Source organism: Lissotriton helveticus, chromosome 7, assembly GCF_964261635.1.
Source record: "Lissotriton helveticus chromosome 7, aLisHel1.1, whole genome shotgun sequence".
Classification (NCBI taxonomy): domain Eukaryota; kingdom Metazoa; phylum Chordata; class Amphibia; order Caudata; family Salamandridae; genus Lissotriton; species Lissotriton helveticus.
This window is the reverse complement of record NC_136068.1, coordinates 1179491222-1179513862: the sequence shown is the minus strand read 5'-3', so window position 1 is coordinate 1179513862 and position 22641 is coordinate 1179491222. Positions and strand designations below refer to the sequence as shown.

Here is a 22641-nt window from a genome sequence, read left to right as displayed (position 1 = left end):
TCTGTTCAAAGCTAGACTGCTTTCGCAGACTTCTAAAAACTCTGCTCTTCCAAGCTGCATTTGACTAAACCTCCTGCTTCCGGTCCACGCCATTTGTCTATCAGCGCCAAGAAACCAATGGTGATAGAGCGCGTTACAAATGTTTTTAATATTTTAATATATAATGTGGTGTTGATGAGGGCTGCCAAGGACTTGGGCCTTGAGCTCCCCGTCGCGGCCGTGAGGACGAATCTCCTCACTGAGGTCCTTAAACCGCAGTCAAGCTCGGCCGAGCCTCTGCTGCCCTTTAATGAGGCCTTGACTGACGTTCTTCTGGGCACTTGTCCAAGCCCGCTACGGGTTCGCCCGTAGATAGGAACGTGGCCAGACGCCACCGGCCAGCCCCGGGCGACCCATGTTTCCTGTCCACCCACCCCACCCCCGAGAGCCTGGTCATCCAGGCCTCTAATTCCCAAACCGCGTTCCCGTCGGCTCCGCCGGACAGGGAATCCAAGAGGTATGAGCAGTATGGAAAGAAAATATTCTCATCCATCAGTCTGGGTCTGCGGTCTTCCAACACCGCATGCCTCTTGGGCCGTTACACCCACTCTCTGTGGGATTCGGTCGCGGAAGTGCTGCCAGAGTGTCCGTTGGAGGTACGGGCCAAACTCGGCCAAGCCCTTGTGGAGGGCCGGGATGCAGCCAAATATTCCATCCGGTGTGGGCTGGATACCACCGACTCGCTAGGTAGAGCGATGGCAACGACGGTGGCGGTCAGCCGCCACGCCTGGCTGAGGTCCGCCAACTTTTCGGCAGATGTCCAGAACACACTCATGGACATGCCGTTCGATGGCCGTCGCCTCTTTGGCGACAAAGCAGACCATGCGCTTGAGCACTTCAAGAACTCCAGGGCTACGGCCAAGTCCTTGGGCCTCTCGGCCCCGCGCCAGCAATCTGCTGCTTTTCACTCCTTTCGTGGCCACGGCAGAGGTGCGCCCACACGTGCCGCCAGCCACACTCCGCAGGGCAATACCCAACGCGGTGGCGGCCGTGGGAACCGTCGTCCGGGCGGTAGGGTTCAACGGCGAGGTCAGTCCACACCTTCCCCCGCAGCATCCGCCTCAAAACCCTCCTAGTCCGTGCTTTCAGGCCCATGTGACGCCAGTGGGGGGGGCAGGGTTCGCCATCACCACCTCCACTGGCGCACTGTCACTTCGAACAGGTGGGTGCTGCAAATCGTCCGAAGGGGCTACTCCCTCCCCTTCGAGGCGACTCCTCCAGCCATGCCACCGCAGAACCACCGTGTATCGGGGGATCATTTGCGACTTCTGCAGGAGGAAGTTACGGCCCTCTTGGTAAGGGGGCCATCGAGCGCGTTCCTGGGCCAGAAGTAGGGTGTGGTTGCTACTCCCACTACTTTCTGGTACCCAAGAAGGGCAAAGGGGGCCTACGCCCTATCTTGGATCTACGGAACATCAACGGCTTCCTCCGGAAGGAGATGTTCAAAATGCTGACACTGGCTCAGGTCTTAGCTGCCCTGGACCCAGGAGACTGGATGGTAGCGTTGGACTTGCAGGACGCTTATTTCCACATCCCCGTCACACCGGCGCTACCTGCGGTTCACGGTTGGCCACGAGCACTTTCAGTTTACCGTGCTCCTCTTCGGCCTTACCAGCGCTCCACGGGTGTTCACAAAGGTGATGGCGGTGGTCGCAGCTCATCTGCGCAGGTTAGGGGTTTCAGTCTTCCCCGACCTCGACGACTGGTTGTTGAAGGCGGGCTCGCCCCAGACAGTCGTCAGCCACCTCCAGACTACGGCAGATCTCCTGCTCCAGCTGGGGTTCTCCATCAATGTGCCAAAGTCACACCTGTGCCCCTCTCAGAAGCTCCTCTTCATCGGAGCGGTTCTAGACTCGGCGCGGTTTCGGGTTTATCCACCCGAACAGCGGGTCCGGGATATTCAGGCTCTGATTCCCATCTTTCAGCCGTTATCCCGGGTCTCGGTCAGGTTGACGCTGCGGCTTCTGGGGCTGATGGCCTCCTGCATCCTTCTGGTGCATCACGCCAGGTGGCGGATGCGGGCTCTGCAGTGGGACCTGAAGTTTCAGTGGGCCCAGCATCAGGGCAACCTGTCTGACCACGTCCTGATCTTGGAGGGCACTGCGAGACAGCTGCAGTGGTGGCTCACGGACCGCGATTGGGTCAGCGGCAGATCCCTCTTTCTTCCCCAACCGGAGCACGTAGTTGTGACGGATGCGTCCCTCCAGGGCTGGGGAGGCCTCATGGGAGAGGCGGAGATCAGAGGCCTCTGGTCTCCGGCGGAGGCCCGGCTCCACACAACCTGTTGGAGCGACGGGCGATTCGTCTAGCACTGAAGGCATTCCTCCCCTCTGTCCGGGGGAGTGTAGTGCAGGTGTTCACGGACAACACCACCGCCATGTGGTACTGCAACAAACAGGACGGGGTGGGATCGTGGACCCTTTGCCAGGAGGCTCTTCGCCTTTGGCAATGGCTGGAACGCCAGGGCGTGACCCTGGTGGCTCAACACCTGGCAGGTTCTCTGAAGGCCAGGGCGGACGAGCTCAGCCGTCGGTGCATGATGGATCACGAATGGCGTCTGAACTCGGAAGTGGCGCAAGCCCTCTTTCAGCAATGGGGAGAGCCTTGGTTAGATCTATTCGCCACCGAAGAGAACGCGCAATGTCATCAGTTCTGCGCGTTGGAATTTCCAAGGCGGCACTCGCTCGGAGACACTTTTCGTCGCGAGTGGAGTTGCGTTCTGTTGTACGCCTTTCCACCTATACCACTTCTGCCCAGAGTGCTGAAGAAGATCAGGCACGACCGGGCCCAGGTTATCCTTGTGGCTCCGGACTTGGCACGAAGATACTGGTATCCCGAGCTACTCAGCATGTCAGTAGATCCCCCCCGATTAGTCTGCCTCTTCGGGAGGACCTTCTGTCGCAGCAGCAGGGGACGGTCCTCCACCCGAACCGGTCTAGTCTCCACCTACAAGCTTGGGGATTGAGCGGCGACAGTTGAGGCCATTTGACTTGCCTCCCAAAGTCTGTAATGTCATTCTGGCAGCCAGGCGTCCCTCCACAAAGTCGGTATACTCCTGCAGGTGGAACAGATTTGTGGCATGGTGCACAGCAAAGGCTGTGGACCCTCTCTCTGCCCCGTTCCTACTCCAGCCCACCCTCTCCCAGCAAAAATGCAACTGAATTATGCCGGTTGATACTGATCCTGGCATAAGAGACAAACATTTCTAGGATATGCAAAATTCTTGGTATGGAGTGCTGTGGGTCTGCCAGATATAACAGGAGTTAATCAGCGTGAAACCCACCCCGTATCCCAGCGGAGGCCTCACATCAACGCATCTGTGTGGATCCAAGCCGCTAGGGGCTCCAGTGCCTCCACAAAAAGCAGAGTTGACAGCGGACATTCTTGTCTGGTACCGCTGTGCAACACAAATTCTCTCAAGAGCGCTCACGCCCCAGGTTCCTTGTATAATAGTCCGATCCAAGAACGGGAATTTAGGCCAAACCCCTTCTTGCTGAGAATTGTCATCATGTACGACCATTCCAAGGAATCCAATGTCTTTTCCGTGTCCAGATTCAAGAGGACGACCACCTCGTCGAGAAAACCGGAGCCGAACAAACGTCTCAGGTTATGCCTCGCGGCCCTATGTGGCATAAAGCCAGACTGATCTGGGGCCACCAGAAAATCTACCGCCAGAATCCTCACTAGAATCTTTGTCTCCACATTTAACAGGATATCAGCCTGTAGGAGGCACAGTCAACTGGTGCCTTACCCGCCATGTATATCATTATGATAGTAGCTTCCCTAAAATCCCTCTGCAACCCGCCTGCTTTCTTGGCCGCAGTATACAATTTAAGCATCGGCCCTCAACCTTAGACCATATGATTTAAAGAGTTCCAGCGGAAACTCTCCATCAAGGGAAGTCTAGTGTAGGAGGTGTTCACAGACAACACCACCGCCATGTTGTACTGCAACAAATAGGGCAGGCTGGGGTCGTGGACCTTTTGTCGAGAGGCTCTATGTCTCTGGACATGGCTGGAACGTTCCCTGTTGGTTCAGCACCTGGCGGGATCTCTGACTGCCAGAGCGGATGAACTTAGCCGATGATGCCTAGCAAATCACAAATTTTCGCCTCCAACCGCAGGTGGTGCAAGGTCTCTTGCAGCAGTGGATAGAGCCTTGGTTAGATCTGTTGGCCACCGCTGAGAACTGGCAATGTCAGCAATTCTGCCTGCTGGAGTTTTCAAGGCAGCTCTTGCTCGGAAATGCTTTTCGCCTTGAGTGGAGCTCAGGCCTTCTGTATTCCTTTCTGCCCATACCACTCCTGCCCAGAGTTCTCAAGAAGATCTTGAACGACAGGACCCAAGTCATTCTTGTGGCTGTGGACTGGAGAGTTTGGTATCCCAAGCTGATGAGCATGGCTCCTTCGGTCAGACTGCCCCTTTGGGAGGATCTTCTGTCACAGTTCTCCACCTGAACCTTTCAACGCTCCGTGTGGAAATTGAGCTGTGACCGTTGACTGCTTTTAACCTTCCGCCCAAAGTCTGTGATGTTTTTCTGGCAGCCAGTCATCCCTCCACCCAAACAGTATACGCCTGCCCTTGGGACAAGTTTGTGGCATGTTGTGGAGAAAACCAGATGATCCCCTCCCTGCTCCTCTTTGTCTGGTTCTTCTCTTTATTCTTTCATTTGCCTAGCAGGGCATTGCTGTGGGAACCATAAAGTGTTATCTTTCTGCTATATTAGCTTTTCTGTGGTTGCCTGACCAGCCAACATTCTTCAAATACACTACTGTACATATATTTTTTAAAGGTTTGCAACATATTTCTTCCCTCTCCTTTCATCATGCCCCCGTCTGACCTGAATCTGGTTCTACTGCCCCTAACGTGCACACCCTTTGAGCCGTTGCACAGCTGTCATCTGGGACTCCTTACCATCAAGACATCCTTCTTGGTGGCAATAACATCTCCCCGGAGGGTCAGTGAGCAATTGCTTGGGTTTCTAGTCTAAGGTAAGGAATCTGCTGCTAAAAGTCTGTATCAGGAAACGGAAACGGTTTGTCTGGTAGAGGGTTTATTTAGGTTCAGATTCCTTACCATTCCTCCCCGCTTTGCAAATGGATTTTCAGGGACAGGGCTTTCCTAATTCATCGCCCTAGTTTTCACACTAGTGTCCATACCCTCCTTGGCACTGCTCTTCTGCTGTGGAAAGTTGCAAAAATGAACTGATTCAGCTCGCTGGGGTGGTGCTTCCATAGGCAGTGCGCATGTCATTTCCGGCGCCACCAACACCAAGTGATGCCGAACGACGCCACCTACCGGCATTCAGGGCTACTTAAAGATATTTCTCAATCCAGTCTTATGGCTGGAGATAATTCTTGGGTAAGGAATCACCTTCTAGATAGTCTACCAGATAAAGCATTACCGAAGGTAACATGTCTATCAGGCTCCACCTGTACAGTGGTTGATGATTACATTTGACAGGTGTGCGTATCAAACCATCCAGAAGGAGTGTGAAAACACTTTCACCTTTCCCATCATCTCAAGAATGTCTGACGGAGGATCATCTCTTCTTGCTTAGTGAGGAAATGCAGGCTCTTTAGGCAACAAGAGCCATTAAGAGGGTGCCTACACCAGTGATAGGGCAAGGTTGTTATTCGTGCAATTTCCTGGTGTCAAAGGAAAAAAGCCTCCACCCTGTTCTAGAACGGCGCCTATTCAACTACTTCCTAAACAAAGAGAAATTCAAGATGCTCACAATGGCTCTGGTCCTGTCTGCCCTGAATCCTGGAGAGTGGATGGTAGCGTTAGACCTGCAGAACACGTCTTTTCATATCCCCAACTTTTACACCCACAGGCATTACTTGTAGTTAACGATTGGCCACAAGTATTTTTATTTTGTTATGCTCTCATTTGGCCTCACCAACGCCTCTTGGGTGTTCACTAAAGTAATGGCTGTGTTTGCAACCCATCTGCAGAGGCTAGGGTGCCTGACCTGCCCTACCTCAGTGCCTGGTTGTTGTAGACTGACTCATCCCAGGCAGTCGTCGCCCACCTCCAAACTATGGCAGACCTGCATTCGCTGGGGCTCACGAACAACATGCCAAAGTCCACCTGACTCCCTCTGACGCTCCCTTTCAACTGAGACTATCTGGATACAGTCAAGTTCCGTACCTATCCTCCGGATTGATGAGTCAGCGGTATTCAGGTTATGATTCCGATGTTTCAGCCTCTGTCCTGGATTTCGGTGTGACTAACTCTGAGGCTGCTGGGATTCATGGCTTCCTGCAGGTAAAGCATGCCTGTGGCAAATGCAGGCTCTGTAGCAGGACCTGAAGTTCCAATGGGTGCAACATCAGGGAAATCTCTCTAACCTTGTCCAGGCACTGAAAAAGATCTACAGTGGTGGCTGAGGAATCGCAATTGAATCAGTCTCAGACCACTCTTCTTTTTCCACACAGAGTTCCAAGTATTGACAGAAGTGTAGGAGAGTAGGGTCTGCTTCCTATGGTCACCCCCACTTTTTGCTTTTGCTTCTCTGGTTTTCGACTTAGATGTGGCTGTGGGCCTTTCTGATCAGACCCACAGCCCAGATGCACTCTCTCTAAATTTATACCATGTACTCTAGGTATATCCACAATTGGGAATGGGTTCACCTTATCAGCCCCTGTACAAGTGTACCATAGGTACCCAGGCCATAGTTGCAACCAAGGCCTACTAAGGGCTGCAGCATGTATTATGACACCCCTGGCTGGCCATCCAAACTGACACAACTGGCTGATCACTCAGCTGGGGCAAGGTTGTGTAATCACCCCTTGCTTAGGTATAATATTCCTATATCTATCCTTATATATAGACACACAGTAACCTATAAGTCACTCCTATGGCAGGCCTTAACAATCCTGGAGGCAGAGTGCTTGGTTATGTGTGAGATGGTGCTCTAGCATGAGCTGAGCCTGTCTGCAGCTTTCGGAACCATGTCCTTATAGCTGTTCTATGATATCGCCATACCATATACTCTTAAGTGCATTATAATCCTCGCGGTTAAATGCTAACTTTGGTTTGGCTTTATCCAAACATGTCGTGTAAGGTGTCATACGCTTTGTAATATTACCCCCTCGCCAATTCTGGCGACGGGGGTAGCTTTCCACCCTTCTAGAGGGAGAAGACATGTTGTTGCTGACTATCCCGGTTAAAATTAACCAGAGCCCCAGCGTCACAAAATGAACGCTGCTGCCACCGACACAAGTCTGACCTCCTGCTGCTGGGAGTCCTTCCAGTCACCGAGGTTTGGACAATAGGTTTCCTGCCTGGGGAGGTGCGAGCACCACCCCAGACAGGACTTTGTGTATTGGGACAGGGAGGGCTGAATAGAATGAGACACTGCCTGGAGCACACAAGGTGCTCCGTGCATACCCCAGTTCAAACCGGCTGCTGGGGCACCCCAGCCCCAGCTCCGGCGCGAAACTGGACAAAAGAGAGGGGGTGTAACCACCCCCCTTCCTGGTCCCACCCATAGGAGGGACCTAGAAAGTAATCCAGCCCCTTTTAGTTGTATAAAGGTAGGAACTGAGTCCTGAGACTTAATCCTGAATCGAAACTTGACATGAAACTCTGGACCTTCGACATTCTGCTGAAGCTGAAGACTGACGAATCTCCCTTGTGGCCAAGGAGTGACCACCCTGGGCAACCAGGCACCATCCAGCAAATCAACAGCTTGCTTTGTCGACGTTCCCGCCGGAACCCGAGCACAGAGCCTGACAAGACCCAGACTTCCAGACCTCTATGACCCTCTCTTCACGAATGCAGCATAGCTGAGATCCGTGGAGGCGACGAGACACGTGGGACCTGACATCTTGGAAAGCCTGCAACTTGCAAGCTGTGCAGCTCCTGAGGTTTCCTCGAAGCTGTGCACTGGGGATTGAGAAACCCCGAACCCGAGCTCCACCTGCACCGAAGACCAGCCCTCCACACTCCACGAGTTCTGCGTGGGGCCCTTCTGCTTGTGTTCTGCTCGACGCATTGTCCGGTTGCTGGCCCGTTGGCTAGTAGCCTCTGTGACGACAATCCTTTTTATCCACATCGCTGGTCTGGTTGCTCCAGACTGGCCCTTGCTTCCCTGCAAAGGTGAAGCACCTCAGACCTTTTGTTGTATCCTGCGTGGGTTGCCTTTGCCAAGGCTTGTTGACTCCAATCCGGCAGTCGACCCCTCCATCTGCAAGAACCTTCGTGGGACAGCTCCTCTTCAGCATCTGGTCGTCGTTGACGACTCCTGGTCCGCGTGGCTGCAAAGACGAGCTTCAAGACAGCTACTGATTGCTCCTCGATGTCGTCTGGTTCCTTCCTGGTTCCTTCCACCCGGTCACTGGCTAGTGACCCAGACTCTGTCCCCTCTGCTTTCAGGTCCTCTTCATCTTCGATCCACCCTTGGATCCACCCGGACATCTTCCTCCTGGTCGCCTGCAGCATCTTTCTTCAAAGACTCCATAGGCTTCAACGGCGAAACGCGACACATCTTCACACCTATGCACCCGCCGCCCGTGGGTGAGGTAACGCGAGTACTTCGGTGCTCCCAAGGGTATTGACTATCCAAGTGTCTAGGTTTTTAGTTGTTTCCTCCTAGATAAACCGAAAGTGTCCTAAATCCTTCTAAATCTAACTTCTAAGTTCCCATTGACTTTGCATCGACTCATGCGTGTGTGTAAAGACACTGCACGCGCCGCCTGTTGGCCTCCTACTTCTATACTAAGGTTCAGATAGTGTAGCCCCAGCGATTCCCTAGGCCCTAGGCCTTTCCTTTTCTCGTGACGTGGTACTTATACCACTTTCTTAGTATATGGTTTGCTTCGCCCCTAGGGCCTAGCCGTAAATTGTGCAACTTAACGTATTCTGACTAAGTATCTTGTTATGTGCTTTGGCCTCTGATCTCATAAAGAGTTCAAAGGAGTGTTAGTAAATAAATACATATATATTTTATATATATTCTGTGTGGTGTCCTTTCATTTGATTTTCAATGGGTTACATATGGTAAAACAGCTGGCTTTACACACCCTCAAGAGTCTATTAGCCTAAGACTGTTCCGTCCACGCTACCACTAGGATAGCTGGTCTATAAGGTTGACTTACAACCATCACCATAAGGGTTGTTTGGACTGTTGCAAGGATTTCACTAGAATAGTGAACATCATATACCAGGCAAACTTCTCACATTGGTGTGCAGCGGTTGGGATGAGAGCTTGCTGTTGTTTTACCACTTGTAATCTTGAGATATCATTTGAAAGATCACATAGGTACCTATAGGTACATATAAAAACAAGTCTTAGTATACTTAAGTTCTACTGAACTTAGCTGTTGTAGAGCCTGGGCCTAGCACACCCTGACTACAACTCCTAGAAAGGTTCTGTAGGAAAACAAATAGTGTAGGTAGGTGCAACACCGCACCTCACTAGAAACCATGTCTCAGACAGTGAACCCCAGTGGTTCTCTGCCTGCAGAGGTAGATCCCTTGAGGACTGCTTCGAGATATGAAGCCTTAGCCTTCCAAGAATTGAGACAATTGTGTACTTCTAGAAGGCTAAAACATGGTTCAAACCCTACCATCAAGTTCCTGGTTGAGCTCTTAGAAGAGTATGATGCTCAGCAGCCACCTAAGACAGGTGACTCAGGTAGTGCAGATGAAGTCCTTCCCTCCTCAGATGATAATGCTGATACTATTGAACCAGAGGAAGAAGAGGGGGTAGAAGAGGAAGATTCTGATCTAGAGACAAACAGCCAGGTCCCAGTCCGACGCCTTAGCCAGGCTAACCTAAGCATACATGGGAGTCAGTATGGAAAGCCCACATACAGACCCCCAAGTGGGCTTAACCAGCGGCAGAGGAGAGGAAGAGCCCACTCCAGGGAATCTCTCCAATCTCATGCTTCAAATGGCTCTCAAGGCCCTGCTCAGAGAGGGATGACCTCCCCTCAGAGAAGGGAACATGAGGCCAAAATGAGCGAGGCTGCTCTGAGGATTGAGAGGCAAGAACTTGAATTTGCCTTGGCCAAAGAGAAGCTTGCTCGTGCTAGAGAGCACAGAGAGAGTGGGTTAGAACCCACTGGTGGCAGCAATATCCCTAAGGATAAAGATAGGTCCTATGAGAATAGAAACCTAAGCAAGATTGTGCCCCCCTACAAAGAAGGGGATGACATCCACAAATGGATAACTGCTTTGGAGAGGGCCTGCAGAGTACAGCAGGTTCCCCAAAGTCAGTGGGCAGCAATCTTATGGCTCTCCTTTTCAGAAAAAGGTAGAGATAAGCTCCTCACAGTTAGTGATGGGGATGCTAACAACTACTCTGTCCTGAAGAGTGCTCTGATTGATGGGTTTGGCCTAACCACTGAACAATATGGGTTGTTGTTCAGGGATACCCAGAAGACACAGACTCAGGACTGGACTGATTTTGTTGATTGTGCCACTAAGGCTCTGGAAGGCTGGTTATTGGGAAGTCAAGTTAAGGACTATACAGGGTTGTATAATTTGATCATGAGAGAGCAAATCCTTAACAACTGTCAAAACCAGTTATTGCATCAGTACCTGATTGACTCTGATCTGACCTCTCCCCAAGAATTGGGAAAGAAGGCAGACAAATGGGTCAGAACCAGGAGTAAGCAGAAAAAAACAAACCAGGGGGGTGGGGAGGTGATCAGGAAAAAAGCAGACCAGAAGGGTAATGAGCAGAAATCAAAAGACCAGAAGTCTACACCAGTCCCCCAAAAGGCACAGGGCGAGGGTGGCTCCAAAAAGAACAAACGAACAAGAAGGCCGAAAGAAGCCCTGGTGTGGATACTGTAAATCAGTCTCTCACTGGTTTAGTGAGTGCACCAAGAAGGGCACAGCACCAACCACCATTGCCCCTAAGGCAACTGTTCCCCCTAGTACAGCTGTTAGTGGTGGTTCCCAGCAAAAGGGTGTAGTAGGGTTGACCCTGGGAACTGAGGTGGACTCTGGTCTAGTCAGAGTACCAACTCAGGCTGTTCTTGTCTGTGATGGGACATAGCAATGTCCTCTACTGTAAGTCCCAGTAATCTGAGCAAGGACAGGCAGACGCCTTTTATTAATGATAAGATGGCTCAGGCCTACAGGGACACATGTGCCAGTGTCACCATGGTGACACCTAACTTTGTGGTCCTTGACCAGATCATACTAGTTGAGACCTACTTAGTGACCAACGCTAGCAATGCCACTACCTCCCATAGTGTGGCAGTTGTTAACTACTCCTGGGGAGGGGTAACTGGCCTCAAAAGAGTTGTTGTGAGTTCAGACCTTCCTTTAGAGGGTCTTGTGGGTAATGATCTTGAAACCTCAGTTTGGTCTGAGGTGGAGTATAGGACCCATGCAGAAATGCTGGGAATATCAGCACATGTCCTTGCTGTGACCAGGTCACAGGCCAAAAAGTGATTACCTGAACAGGTGCTGGATCTTGGAACAATAGAACAGACACTACCCAAGAGAAAGAGCAAGAGGGTTAAGGCAGTGCCTTCCCCCTGCCTCAGGTTGAGGACCAGCCCTTCCAGGAGGATGATTCTGAGATCCAAGAGGGAACTGTCCTAGAAGAGCTTGAGCCTGATCAGGTTGAGTTTCTTGGGACAGGGGAACCCTCAAGGGCAGATCTGAGGCAGGCACAGTTAGACTGCTCCTCTCTTGAACCCCTCAGACAGCAGGCTGCTGCTGAGGCTGCTGGGAATGCTCAAGGTACCCATAAAGTGTATTGGGATGATGGGCTCCTTTATTCAGAGTCTATACATATATATATATATACAATGCACCCATCAAATGTTTCAAAAAAGCTATTTTTTCTCGAAAAAACTGGCTTTTTTGAAACATTTGATGGGTGCATTGTATATATATATATATATGTATAGACAAGAACATTTCTCTTTCTCCGTTTAGGATTAATTCCTATGAACCAGTATTTTTTCAAAGAATTGATTTGTCCTAAATACTAAATATAGGTCTAGAACCATCTTTCATGTTTATCATTTGATACCCAGGTCCTCTGACTATTTTGGGTGATACCCCATTTTTTAATGGTTCCTTCATTCAGAGGCTAGAGACCCCAAGCCTTGTGCTTCCAGGAGGTTGGTTATACCTCTGCAATTTAGGGGCTTCCTTCTTACCTTGGCCCATGATATTCCCTTAGCAGGACACCTGGGCCCAAACAAGACTTGGGACAGGCTTGTCCCTCCCTTTCACTGGCCCCACATGTCAGAAGATACCAAGGAGTAGGTTTGTCACTCCTGTGTTACCTGCCAAGCCAGTGGCAAATCAGGTGGCACCACAAAGGCCCCCCTCATACCATTACCTGTGGTGGGGGTACCCTTTGAGAGAGTGGGGATAGACATTGTAGGACCAATGGACCCCCAAACAGCATCTGGGCACAGATTTATACTGGTGGTAGTGGATCATGCCACCAGGTATCCAGAAGCTATTCCCTTGAGGGCCACAACAACTCCTGTTGTGGCAAGGGCCCTACTTGGAGTTTTCTCCCGAGTGGGGTTTCCAAAGGAGGTTGTCTCTGACAGAGGTGCAAACTTCATGTCAGGATATCTCACTGCAATGTGGAAGGAGTGTGGTGTCAACTATAAGTTCACCACCCCCTATCACCCACAGTGTGGAGAGATTCAACAAGACCCTCAAAGGGATGATAAAAGGGTTACCAGAAAAGCTGAGGCGAAGATGGGATATCCTTTTACCCTGCCTTCTGTTTGCTTACAGAGAGGTCCCACAAAAGGGGGTTGGCTACAGCCCTTTTGAGCTTTTGTTTGGGCATCCTGTAAGAGGACCCTTATGTCTTGTGAAGGGAGGATGGGTGTTACCTCTCAAAAAGCCTAAGCTTGACATAGTGGACTATGTACTTGGTCTCCGCTCCAGGATGGCTGAGTATATGGAGAAGGCTTCTAAAAAACCTTGAGGCTATCCAAGAACTTCAGAGAGCTTGGCATGACCAAAAGGCTGGGCTGACTGTGTACCAGCCAGGACAGAAAGCGTGGGTGTTGGAGCCAGTGGCCCCAGCGGCACTCCAGGACAAATGGTCTGGGCCCCACACAATATGTTATGTTATGTTATGCTATGCACACTTGTATAGCGCACAGCTGCCCCAGCAAAGGGGCGTCCCGGCGCTTTGGACAGGCAAGAGACACAACACAACAAACCTCAGAGAGATGGAAGTAAGTTCCATAGCTTAGCAGCTAAAACTTGAAAAGAGCGTCCCCCGGCACGGCAGAGCTTAAACCGCGGGACCACAACCAGATTCTGACCCAGAGACCTTAACTGGGGGGAGGACAATTTAAGGATCTTAAAAGACAAATAAAGGATTTTAAAATCGATCCGTTGTGCCATAGGCAACCAATGTAGTGTCCGTATAGTTTCCTTCACGGAACAAAACCTCGGTAGACCTACCAAAGCTCTAGCGGCAGCGTTTTGATCACGCTGCAGCCGAGTGATTTCAGCCTGATTTGCCCCCAACAGAAGCGAACTGGCATAGTCGAGCCGTGATAGGATGGTGGCCTGCAGGATCAACTGCCTGGTAGGGGCATCAAAAATTTTCAAAATAGGCCTGAGCCCTCGCAAGATTCCAAAACAGATAGCTGCCACTTTTTTAGTGTGACTACAAAACCTAAGAGCAGAGTCCATCCAGACACCCAGGTTTTTAACCTCCGACACCAAGGTTGGAGTAACACCTAGCTCTGGAGGCCACCATTCATCGCCCCATAGGCTGCTCTGTTTACCCACGATCAAAACCTCTGTCTTTTTAGCGTTAAGCTGCAGACAGTTATCTGTCATCCAGCCCGCCACTGCCAGAAGTCCAGCCCGAAACCTGGGGGCCTCAAGGTCAGCCCTCCCACTCAGTGTCACCGCTGTAGGAACGTGGATATCTGACTGTGGTTGCCCCCAACTTTTTGCCTAGTGTTTTGCTGGTTTTTGACTTAGTTGGCCTGGGATCCTGCTATTCAGGACCCCAGGCTTCCTGCTCTCTCTGTTAAAATGGACTCCATGTACCCTAGGTACATATCTAATTGGATACTGAGTCACCTTATCAGTCCCTGTACAGTATACCTTAGGTATCCAGGGCATAGGTGTACCCAGGGCCTACCAGGGCCTGAAGCATGTATTATGCCACCCCTGGCTGGCCATCCAAAACTGACACAACTGGCTGCAAGACAGCTGGGGCAAGGTGGTGTAATCACCCTTTGCTATAGATATAGTATACCTATATCTAAACCTAAAATGGACACGTATATTCCTATCAGTCACTCCTATAGAAGGCCTTATCAATCCTGAAGGCAGAGTGCTTGGAATTATGTGAGATGGTGCTCTGGCATGAGCTGAGCCCGTTTGCAGCTTGCGGAACCAAGTCCTAATAGCTGTTCCATGATAACGCTATACCATATACTCTTAAGTGCATTATAATCCTCGCGGTTAAATGCTAACTCTGGTATAACATTATCAAAACATGTCGAGTAAGGTGTCATACGAACTGGAATACTACCCCCTCGCCAATTCTGGCGACGGGGGTAGCATTCCACCCTTCTAGAGGGACACGACATGTATGTAACTGTGAACCCCGGTTAAAGTTAACTCGAGCCTTGGCATCACAAAATGGATGCTGCCACCACAGACACAAGTCTGACCTCCTGCTGCTGGGAGTCCTTCCAGCGAGGGAGGCTTAGACAAAAGGTTTCCTGCCTTGAGAGGTGCTAGCACCACCCCAGACAGGATTTTGTGTATTAGGTAGGCCCAGGCTGAAAGGAATGAGACATGCCTGGGGCACACAAGGTGCCCTGTGCATACACCTGTTCCAACCAGTTGCTGGGGCACTCCAGCCCCAGCTCTGGCGGGAAACTGGACAAGGATAGGGGGTGTAACCACCCCCCTTCCTGGTCCCACCCAGGGGAAGGACCTAGTCGTAGTGCAGCCCCTTTAGCTGAATAAAGGTAGGAGCTGGTCCCATTCCCAGTTAGATTAATCTTGACAACTTCCACGAAGAAACTCTTGACCTTCGACCTCCTGAACATCAGAAGACTGAAGAATCTTCCCTATGGTCAGGGAGTGACCATCCTGCTTCGCAGGCACCATCAAGCTCCTGTGCGGTTTGCTGCAAGTCCTTCCTTCCCGTAATCCGACGACCCAGCTCAACGAGACCCGGACCTCCAGACCCCTCTGACCTCTACCCACATCCACAGCACAGCTGGGACCCGTGGGTGCGACGAGCAACGTGGAGACGGCCATCTTGAAGAAACCTGCACAGCGCTTCCAGCACGACCCCCGAGGGTTCCTCGAGTGAGTGCATTGGGTACTGAGAAGCCCCACACCGACGCAGCTCCTGCACCAAAGACCAGCCCCCCAGCATCCCCGTGATCTGCGTGGGGCCCTTTTGCCTGGTTGCTGCCTTTCCTGTTGTCTGGTCACTTGCCGGCTGGCTAGTGACCTCTGAGACGACGACCCGAAGATTTCGACACTGCTAGTCTGATTCGCCCAGACTGGCCCTTGCTTCCTTGTGAAAGAGAAGCACCCCGGACCCTCCTGGTCCACACTAGACGCCATCTTTGTTCCACCGCGTGGCTTGCCTTTGCCAAGGCCTGTTGACCAGATCGACGATCCAACACCGCCATCAGCAGCAGACTACGTGGGACAGCTCGTGCCTCCAGCCTGGTCGTGAAGAGCAGCTCCTGGTCCGCGCAGCTACAGAGAGAAGCGACCCTTCCTCCACCTGAACGCGGCGACAGCCCCTGGTTCCCTTCTGGTTCCAGCACCGTCATTGGCTAGTGACCGAGACTCTGTCCCCTTCCCTTTCAGGACTTCTCCTTCCTAGTTCCATCCTTGGAACCACCGGACTCCTACATCTGGCTGCCCGCCAGCAACTTCTTGTTTCAGGCATCACCGGGATCAACGCAGCAAACCCGACACCACTTCAGCCCCATGCACCCGCAGCCTGTGGGTTAGGTAACTAAAGCTTCTAGGTGCTGAAGTCTGTGTTCACTATCCTAGTGTCCGGGTCCACTGTTGTTTTCCCTCCATCCAGCCGGGTTCGTCCGGAATCCGTAACTTTGTAAACTGTAGCATCCATAGACATTGGTACGCATCCCGAGTGAGAGTTTCCACTCTGCACGTGAGTCCCGTGGGCCTCCTGCTCCGTACTTACCTAGTTCGTAGCGTAGTCCCAGCGATCCTCCAGCCTCTGGATCTCCTTACAGTATTTTCTTTCCTCGCATTCCATTGTTCTTAATATATGGTTTGTCGTGCCCCTAAGGAACACGTGTAAATATTGTGCGAACTCGTATTTCCTTCTTAGTATTGTCATGTGCTTAGCCCTCTGATCTCATAAAGAGTTCAGAGGTGTTGTTATTAATAAATATATTGTTTATTTTCATAACAACCTGTGTGGTGTCCTTTCATGTGGTATTCAAGGGGTTATATTGTGGTAAAACAGCTGGCTTCACATGCCAAAAGAGTTTAGCCTAAGACTGCTTTGTCCATGCTACCATTAGGATAGCTGGTCTATAAGGTTGACATACAACCAATCACCATAAGGGTTGTTTGGACTGATACAAGGTGGTCACTAGAACTAGTGAACATCATATATCAGGCCAACTTCTCACAACCGCCAGCTGCGTATCGTCGGCGTAAGAGACCATATTCATGTCCCAACGCTTGACGACCGCAGCCAGCGGTTGCACATAAAGATTAAACAAAGTGGAGCTCAGTGCCGACCCCTGCGGCACTCCCTGTTCGAGAGCATAGGATTTGGACTCAAAGGGCGAATCGCTACCCTAAATGACCGATCAGCTAGAAATGACCGGAACCAGTCATATGCCGCACCAACGGTGCCAGCCTGCTCCAGACGTTGCAGCAGAATAGAGTGTGAAACCGTGTTGAATGCGGCGCTGAGGTCAAGTAACACCAGCGCCGCAGTCTGACCAGAATCAAGCACTGACCGCAGATGTTCCATCATCGAGAGCAGAGCTGTCTCGGTGCTGTGACCGGCGCGAAAACCATTCTGGGTAGGATCTAAAATTTTGGCCCTGTGAAGATGTTCCGACAGCAAGCCATTGACATGGGCCTCTGCCACCTTTGCAACCCATGGCAGCAAGGAGATAGGTCGATAATTCTCCAATTTAAGGGGGTCTGACGTAGGTTTCTTTAAGATCGGGGACACAAAAGCCTGCTTCCATTTAATTGGCACAATGCCCGAGGAAAAGGACAGGTTGATGAGCAGATAGTTGAACAGAAGGGAGAAGTCACCTACTTGGTGGACCTTGGGACTCCCAGAAGCCCCCACATGTAGCTTCATGTCAACAGACTTGAAGCATTTGTCGACAGGGCAGACATGGGCTTGCTCATGGCTACAAATGAGGGGCAGGAGGAAGAGAGTGACCCTTTCCCAGACCCACTTACTCAGAACCCTGATGATGGTTCAGTAGATGGTGTAGTCTTTGCTGACAGCATCTCTGAACATCAGCAACAGGACTGCAGACAAGGTCTTCAGTCCTTCAGACATATGTTTTCCCTGACCCCAAGTCAGACAAGCTGGTAAACCCATGAGGTGGAAACTGGTGACAGTCTGCCTGTCAATAGTAAAATCTACAGGCAACCTGACCATGTCAGGACTGCATTAGGACAGATGTCCAAAAGATGTTGGAGCTGGGAGTTATTGAGCCCTCACAGAGCCCTTGGGCCAGTCCAGTAGTCCTGGTGCCAAAACCTCACACCCAAGATGGTAAGAGAGATATGAGGTTCTGTGTGGACTACAGAGGTCTCAATGCTGTCACTAGGACAGATGCCCATCCCATCCCCAGGGCAGATGAGCTCATTGATAGATTAGCTTCTGCCAAGTTCTTGAGCACATTTGACCTGACAGCAGGCTACTAGCAAATCAGATTAGCTGAGGATGCAAAAGCCAAGACCGCATTTTCGACCACAGGAGGACATTATCAATTTGTGGTAATGCCCTTTGGGTTGAAGAATGCACCTGCCACTTTCCAAAGGCTTTTGAATCAAGTTCTCACAGGACTGGATGACTATTGTGCAGCTTATGTAGATGATATTGCTGTCTTTAGCTCCACCTGGGAGGATCACCTGGTCCACCTGGGGAATGTTTTGGAGGCCCTGCAGAAGGCAGGCCTCACTATCAAGGCCACTAAGTGCCAGATAGGGCAGAGCAAGGTTGTGTACCTGGGCCACCTGGTAGGTGGGGGTCAGGTTCAACCACTGGAGAGCAAGATCCAGACCATCAAAGACTGGACTCCTCCAATCACCCAGACACAGGTCAGAGCTTTCTTGGGCCTGTCTGGGTACTACAGGAAGTTTGTTAAAAACTATGGGTCCATTGTGACACCACTGAATGACCTAACTTCCAAAAAGATGCCAAAGAAAGTTCAGTGGACAGTTAGCTGTCAAAAGGCATTTGATGACCTGAAGCAGGCCATGTGTACTGCACCTATTCTGAAAAGTCCAGATTACTCCAAAGAGTTCATAGTCCAAACCGATGCTTCTGAGTTGGGTGTGGGAGCTGTACTTTCACAACTGAATATAGATGGTCAAGACCAGCCCATTGCTTTCATAAACAGAAGGCTGACCCCTAGAGAGAAACGATGGTCAGCTATAGAGAGGGAGGCCTTTGCTGTGGTTTGGGCCCTGAAGAAGCTGAGGCCATACTTGTTTGAAACTCACTTCAAGATTCAGACCGACCACAAGCCCCTCCTATGGCTAAATCAGATGAAGGGTGAAAACCCCAAGCTTCTTAGGTGGTCCATTTCCCTACTGGGGATGGACTTTACAGTGGAACATAGACCTGGGACTGACCATGCAAATGAAGATGGACTCTCCAGATATTTCCACTTAGAACATGAAGACTCAACTGGTCAAGGTTAGTTTAATGTCGCTAAGTTGGGGGGGGGGGGGGTCGTGTAGGAGAGTTGGGTCTGCTTTCTATGGTCACCCCCACTTTTTGCTTTTGCTTCTCTGGTTTTCGATTTAGATGTGGCTGTGGGCCTGCTGATCAGACCCACAGCCCAGATGCACTCTCTCTAAATGTATACCATGTACTCTAGGTACTTCCACAATTGGGAATTGGTTCACCTTATCAGCCCCTGTACAAGTGTACCCTAGGTGCCCAGGGCATAGGTGCAACCAAGGCCTACCAGGGGCTACAGCATGTATTATGCCACCCCTGGCTGGCCATCCAAACTGACACAACTTGCTGATCACTCAGCTGGGGCAAGGTCGTGTAATCACCCCTTGCTTAGGTATAGTATTCCTATATCTACCCTTATATATAGACACACAGTAACCTATAAGTCACTCCTATGGCAGCCCTTAACAATCCAGGAGGCAGAGTGCTTGGTTATGTGTGAGAATGTGCTCTAGCATGAGCTGAGCCTGTCCACAGCTTTCGGAACCATGTCCTTATAGCTGTTCTATGATATCGCCATACCATATACTCTTAAGTGAATTATAATCCTCGCGGTTAAATGCTAACTTTGGCTTGGCTTTATCTAAGCATGTCGTGTAATGTGTCATACGCTTTGTAATACCACCCCCTCGCCAATTCTGGCGACGGGGGTAACATTCCACCCTTCTAGAGGGAGAAGACATGTTTTTGCTGACTATCCCGGTTAAAGTTAACCAGAGCCCCAGCGTCACAAAATGGACACTGCTGCCACCGACACACAAGTCTGACCTCCTGCTGCTGGGAGTCCTTCCAGTCACGGAGGTTTGGACAATAGGTTTCCTGCCTGGGGAGGTGCGAGCACAGAACCTGACAAGACCCAGACTTCCAGACCTCTCTGACCCTCTCTTAACGACTGCAGCATAGCTGAGATCCGTGGAGGCGACGAGACACTTGGGACCGGACATCTTGGAAAGCCTGCAACTTGCTAACTGTGCAGCTCCTGAGGTATCCTCGAAGCTGTGCACTGGGGATTGAGAAACCCCGAACCCGAGCTCCACCTGCAACGAAGACCAGCCCTCCACACTCCACGAGTTCTGCGTGGGGCCCTTCTGCTTGTGTTCTGCTCGACGCGTTGTCCGGTTGCTGGCCCGTTGGCTAGTAGCCTCTGTGACGATAATCCTTTTTATCCACATCGCTAGTCTGGTTGCTCCAGACAGGCCCTTGCTTCCCTGCAAAGGTGAAGCACCTCAGACCATGCTGGTCTACCCCAGAAGCCTTTGTTGTATCCTGCGTGGGTTGCCTTTGCCAAGGCTTGTTGTCTCCAATCCGGCAGTCGACCCCTCCATCTGCGAGAACCTTCGTGGGACAGCTCCTCTCCAGCACCTAGTCGTTGTCGACGCCTCCTGGTCCGCGTGGCTGCAAAGACAACCTAATTGCTCCTCATGTCGTCTGGTTCCTTCCTGGTTCCACCCGGTCACTGGCTAGTGACCCAGACTCTGTCTCCTCTGCTTTCAGGTCCTCTTCATCTTCGATCCACCCTTGGATCCACCCGGACATCTTCCTCCTGGTCGCCTGCAGCATCTTTCTTCAAAGGCTCCATAGGCTTCAACTACGAAACCCGACACATCTTCACACCTATGCACCCGCCATCCGTGGGTGAGGTAACGTGAGTGCTTCGGTGCTCCCAAGGGTATTGACTATCCTAGTGTCTAGGTTTTTAGTTGTTTCCTCCTCGCTAAACCGGTAGTGTCCTAAATCCTTCTAAATCTAACTTCTAAGTTCCCATTGACTTTGCATCGACCCACGCATGTGTGTAAAGACACTGCACGCGCCGCCTGTGGGCCTCCTACTTATAAACTACGGTTCAGATAGTGTAGCCCCAGCGATGCCCTAGGCCTTTCCTTTTCTCGGACGTGGTACTTATACCACTTTCTTAGTACATGGTTTGCTTCGCCCCTAGGGCCTAGCCGTAAATTGTGCAACTTAATGAATTCTGACTAAGTATCTTGTTATGTGCTTTGGCCTCTGATCTCATAAAGAGTTCAGAGGAGTGTGTTAGTAAATAAATACATATATATTTTATATATATATCCTGTGTGGTGTCCTTTCATTTGATATTCAAGGGGTTATATATGGTAAAACAGCTGGCTTTACACGCCCTCAAGAGTCTTTTAGCCTAAGACTGTTCTGTCCACGCTTACCACTAGGATAGCGGGTCTATTAGGTTGACTTACAACCATCACCATAAGGGTTGTTTGGACTGGTGCAAGGTGTTCACTAGAATAGTGAACATCATATACCAGGCCAACTTCTCACATGAGGTGTCCCTCCTGGGGTCAGGCGGCCATCTGGGAGAGGTGGAGATCAGTTTGTTGGAGCTGAGCATAGGTTAGACTGAGAAGAGCCCTTACTCATTGTGTGAAGAAGTCGAAAGTACAGGACTAACATGCAACTGCTAATCAAGTTCCTGGTGTAAAAAATACTAATGTGTTGTTCTGTGACAACACTGTGTGAAAATAGCATGGTCCATTCTGTGTAGAGCAAGGTAGCCACATTTGCTCTTTTGCAAGCATTGCTGGTTTTAGTTACCCGGGAAGTGCCCACATCTTCAAGAGTTTGCATGCTCACTGCTTTGCTGAAAGACTTCTACATTTTCTGAGCAGGTGTGTGGTCTGAGGCTATATTTCTGTTATATTGCTCTGTCAGTTTTTTGTCTGACCTAATGCAAGCAAATAATCCACTTTGGCAAGCTTTATGTGGAGGTCCAACTTAATTTCTTTTCATGATGTCTGTGTCTTTGTGGCCGATGCTTCCCTGCCCGCCACCATGTATAGATGAATGGTACAACTGAAAATTCAAACCCTCTCTACTTAATGATCAAGTATCCAGCTGGAAGAACATCACTAAAGATGGGTAACCTTTCTATTGCATTTTTCAGGGCGGATGAATGTGTGATACTGATATATTGTAACCAAGCACCTTAAATTATTCTTGCAAACATTTCTTTAATACTTAGTTTTGTGGTTTCACTCATATATGATCCAAGTTGGGTCTTCTTGAAAGCCTATTTGCTTTATTTTATTTCAACCTATTTGGTATTGAAAGTAAATGATTGTTTTTATATCTCTTCCTATGTTCTCATATACCATACTCTTAATTTGGTTGCAGTTATACATCTGAATTGTTTTACGAAGGAAAATTGATGGCCAGTGGAAAGCAGCCAGCACATAAAGATTTCTACCCCCTGACTTTTTTCACGGCACGGGGAGAGGATGTGCAAGAAAAAAACAGTACAGCTTTTTACAACAATGCAGAAGTAAGTTTGTTTAGTGAAAGTGACCTCTTTTTTCCAGACTACCTGATAATGTTATTATTAGATTGTCATTTCCATTGTGTCGACTAATTAAATGATAAATGTTGAGATAATTTAAAATAGTTTTGAGATTATTTCAATTTGTATGTGAAGAATAGCAGGTTGATGTGGTGCATTTTTAAACAAAAGATGAACAGAAATGTCTTTCAGCAAAAAAAAAAAAAAAAACACAATCTGTAATGCTTCACAACTGCAGTAAATCCGATCGGCTTGAATAGAAGTACTTAGGTCACTTTGTCAGTATCATACAGGCCATTTTTTGTTTACAATTTTATATTAAGTGAACTTGGCCCAAGGGCATTTAAGCGCTTTATATGAGCATC

The 22641-nt window shown here is 50.1% G+C and overlaps 1 protein-coding gene across 4 annotated transcripts in view; it reads left to right on the top strand.

Moving 5' to 3' along the window:
• HELZ (helicase with zinc finger) overlaps window positions 1-22641 on the top strand; it is a 1775655-nt gene that overhangs the window by 1035677 nt on the left and 717337 nt on the right. For all 4 annotated transcript variants that reach the window (XM_078654323.1, XM_078654320.1, XM_078654322.1 and 1 more), the window contains exon 20: window positions 22114-22261. In XM_078654323.1, coding sequence (XP_078510449.1) covers window positions 22114-22261 — 148 coding nt within the window. The remainder of the gene's footprint in view (window positions 1-22113; window positions 22262-22641) is intronic.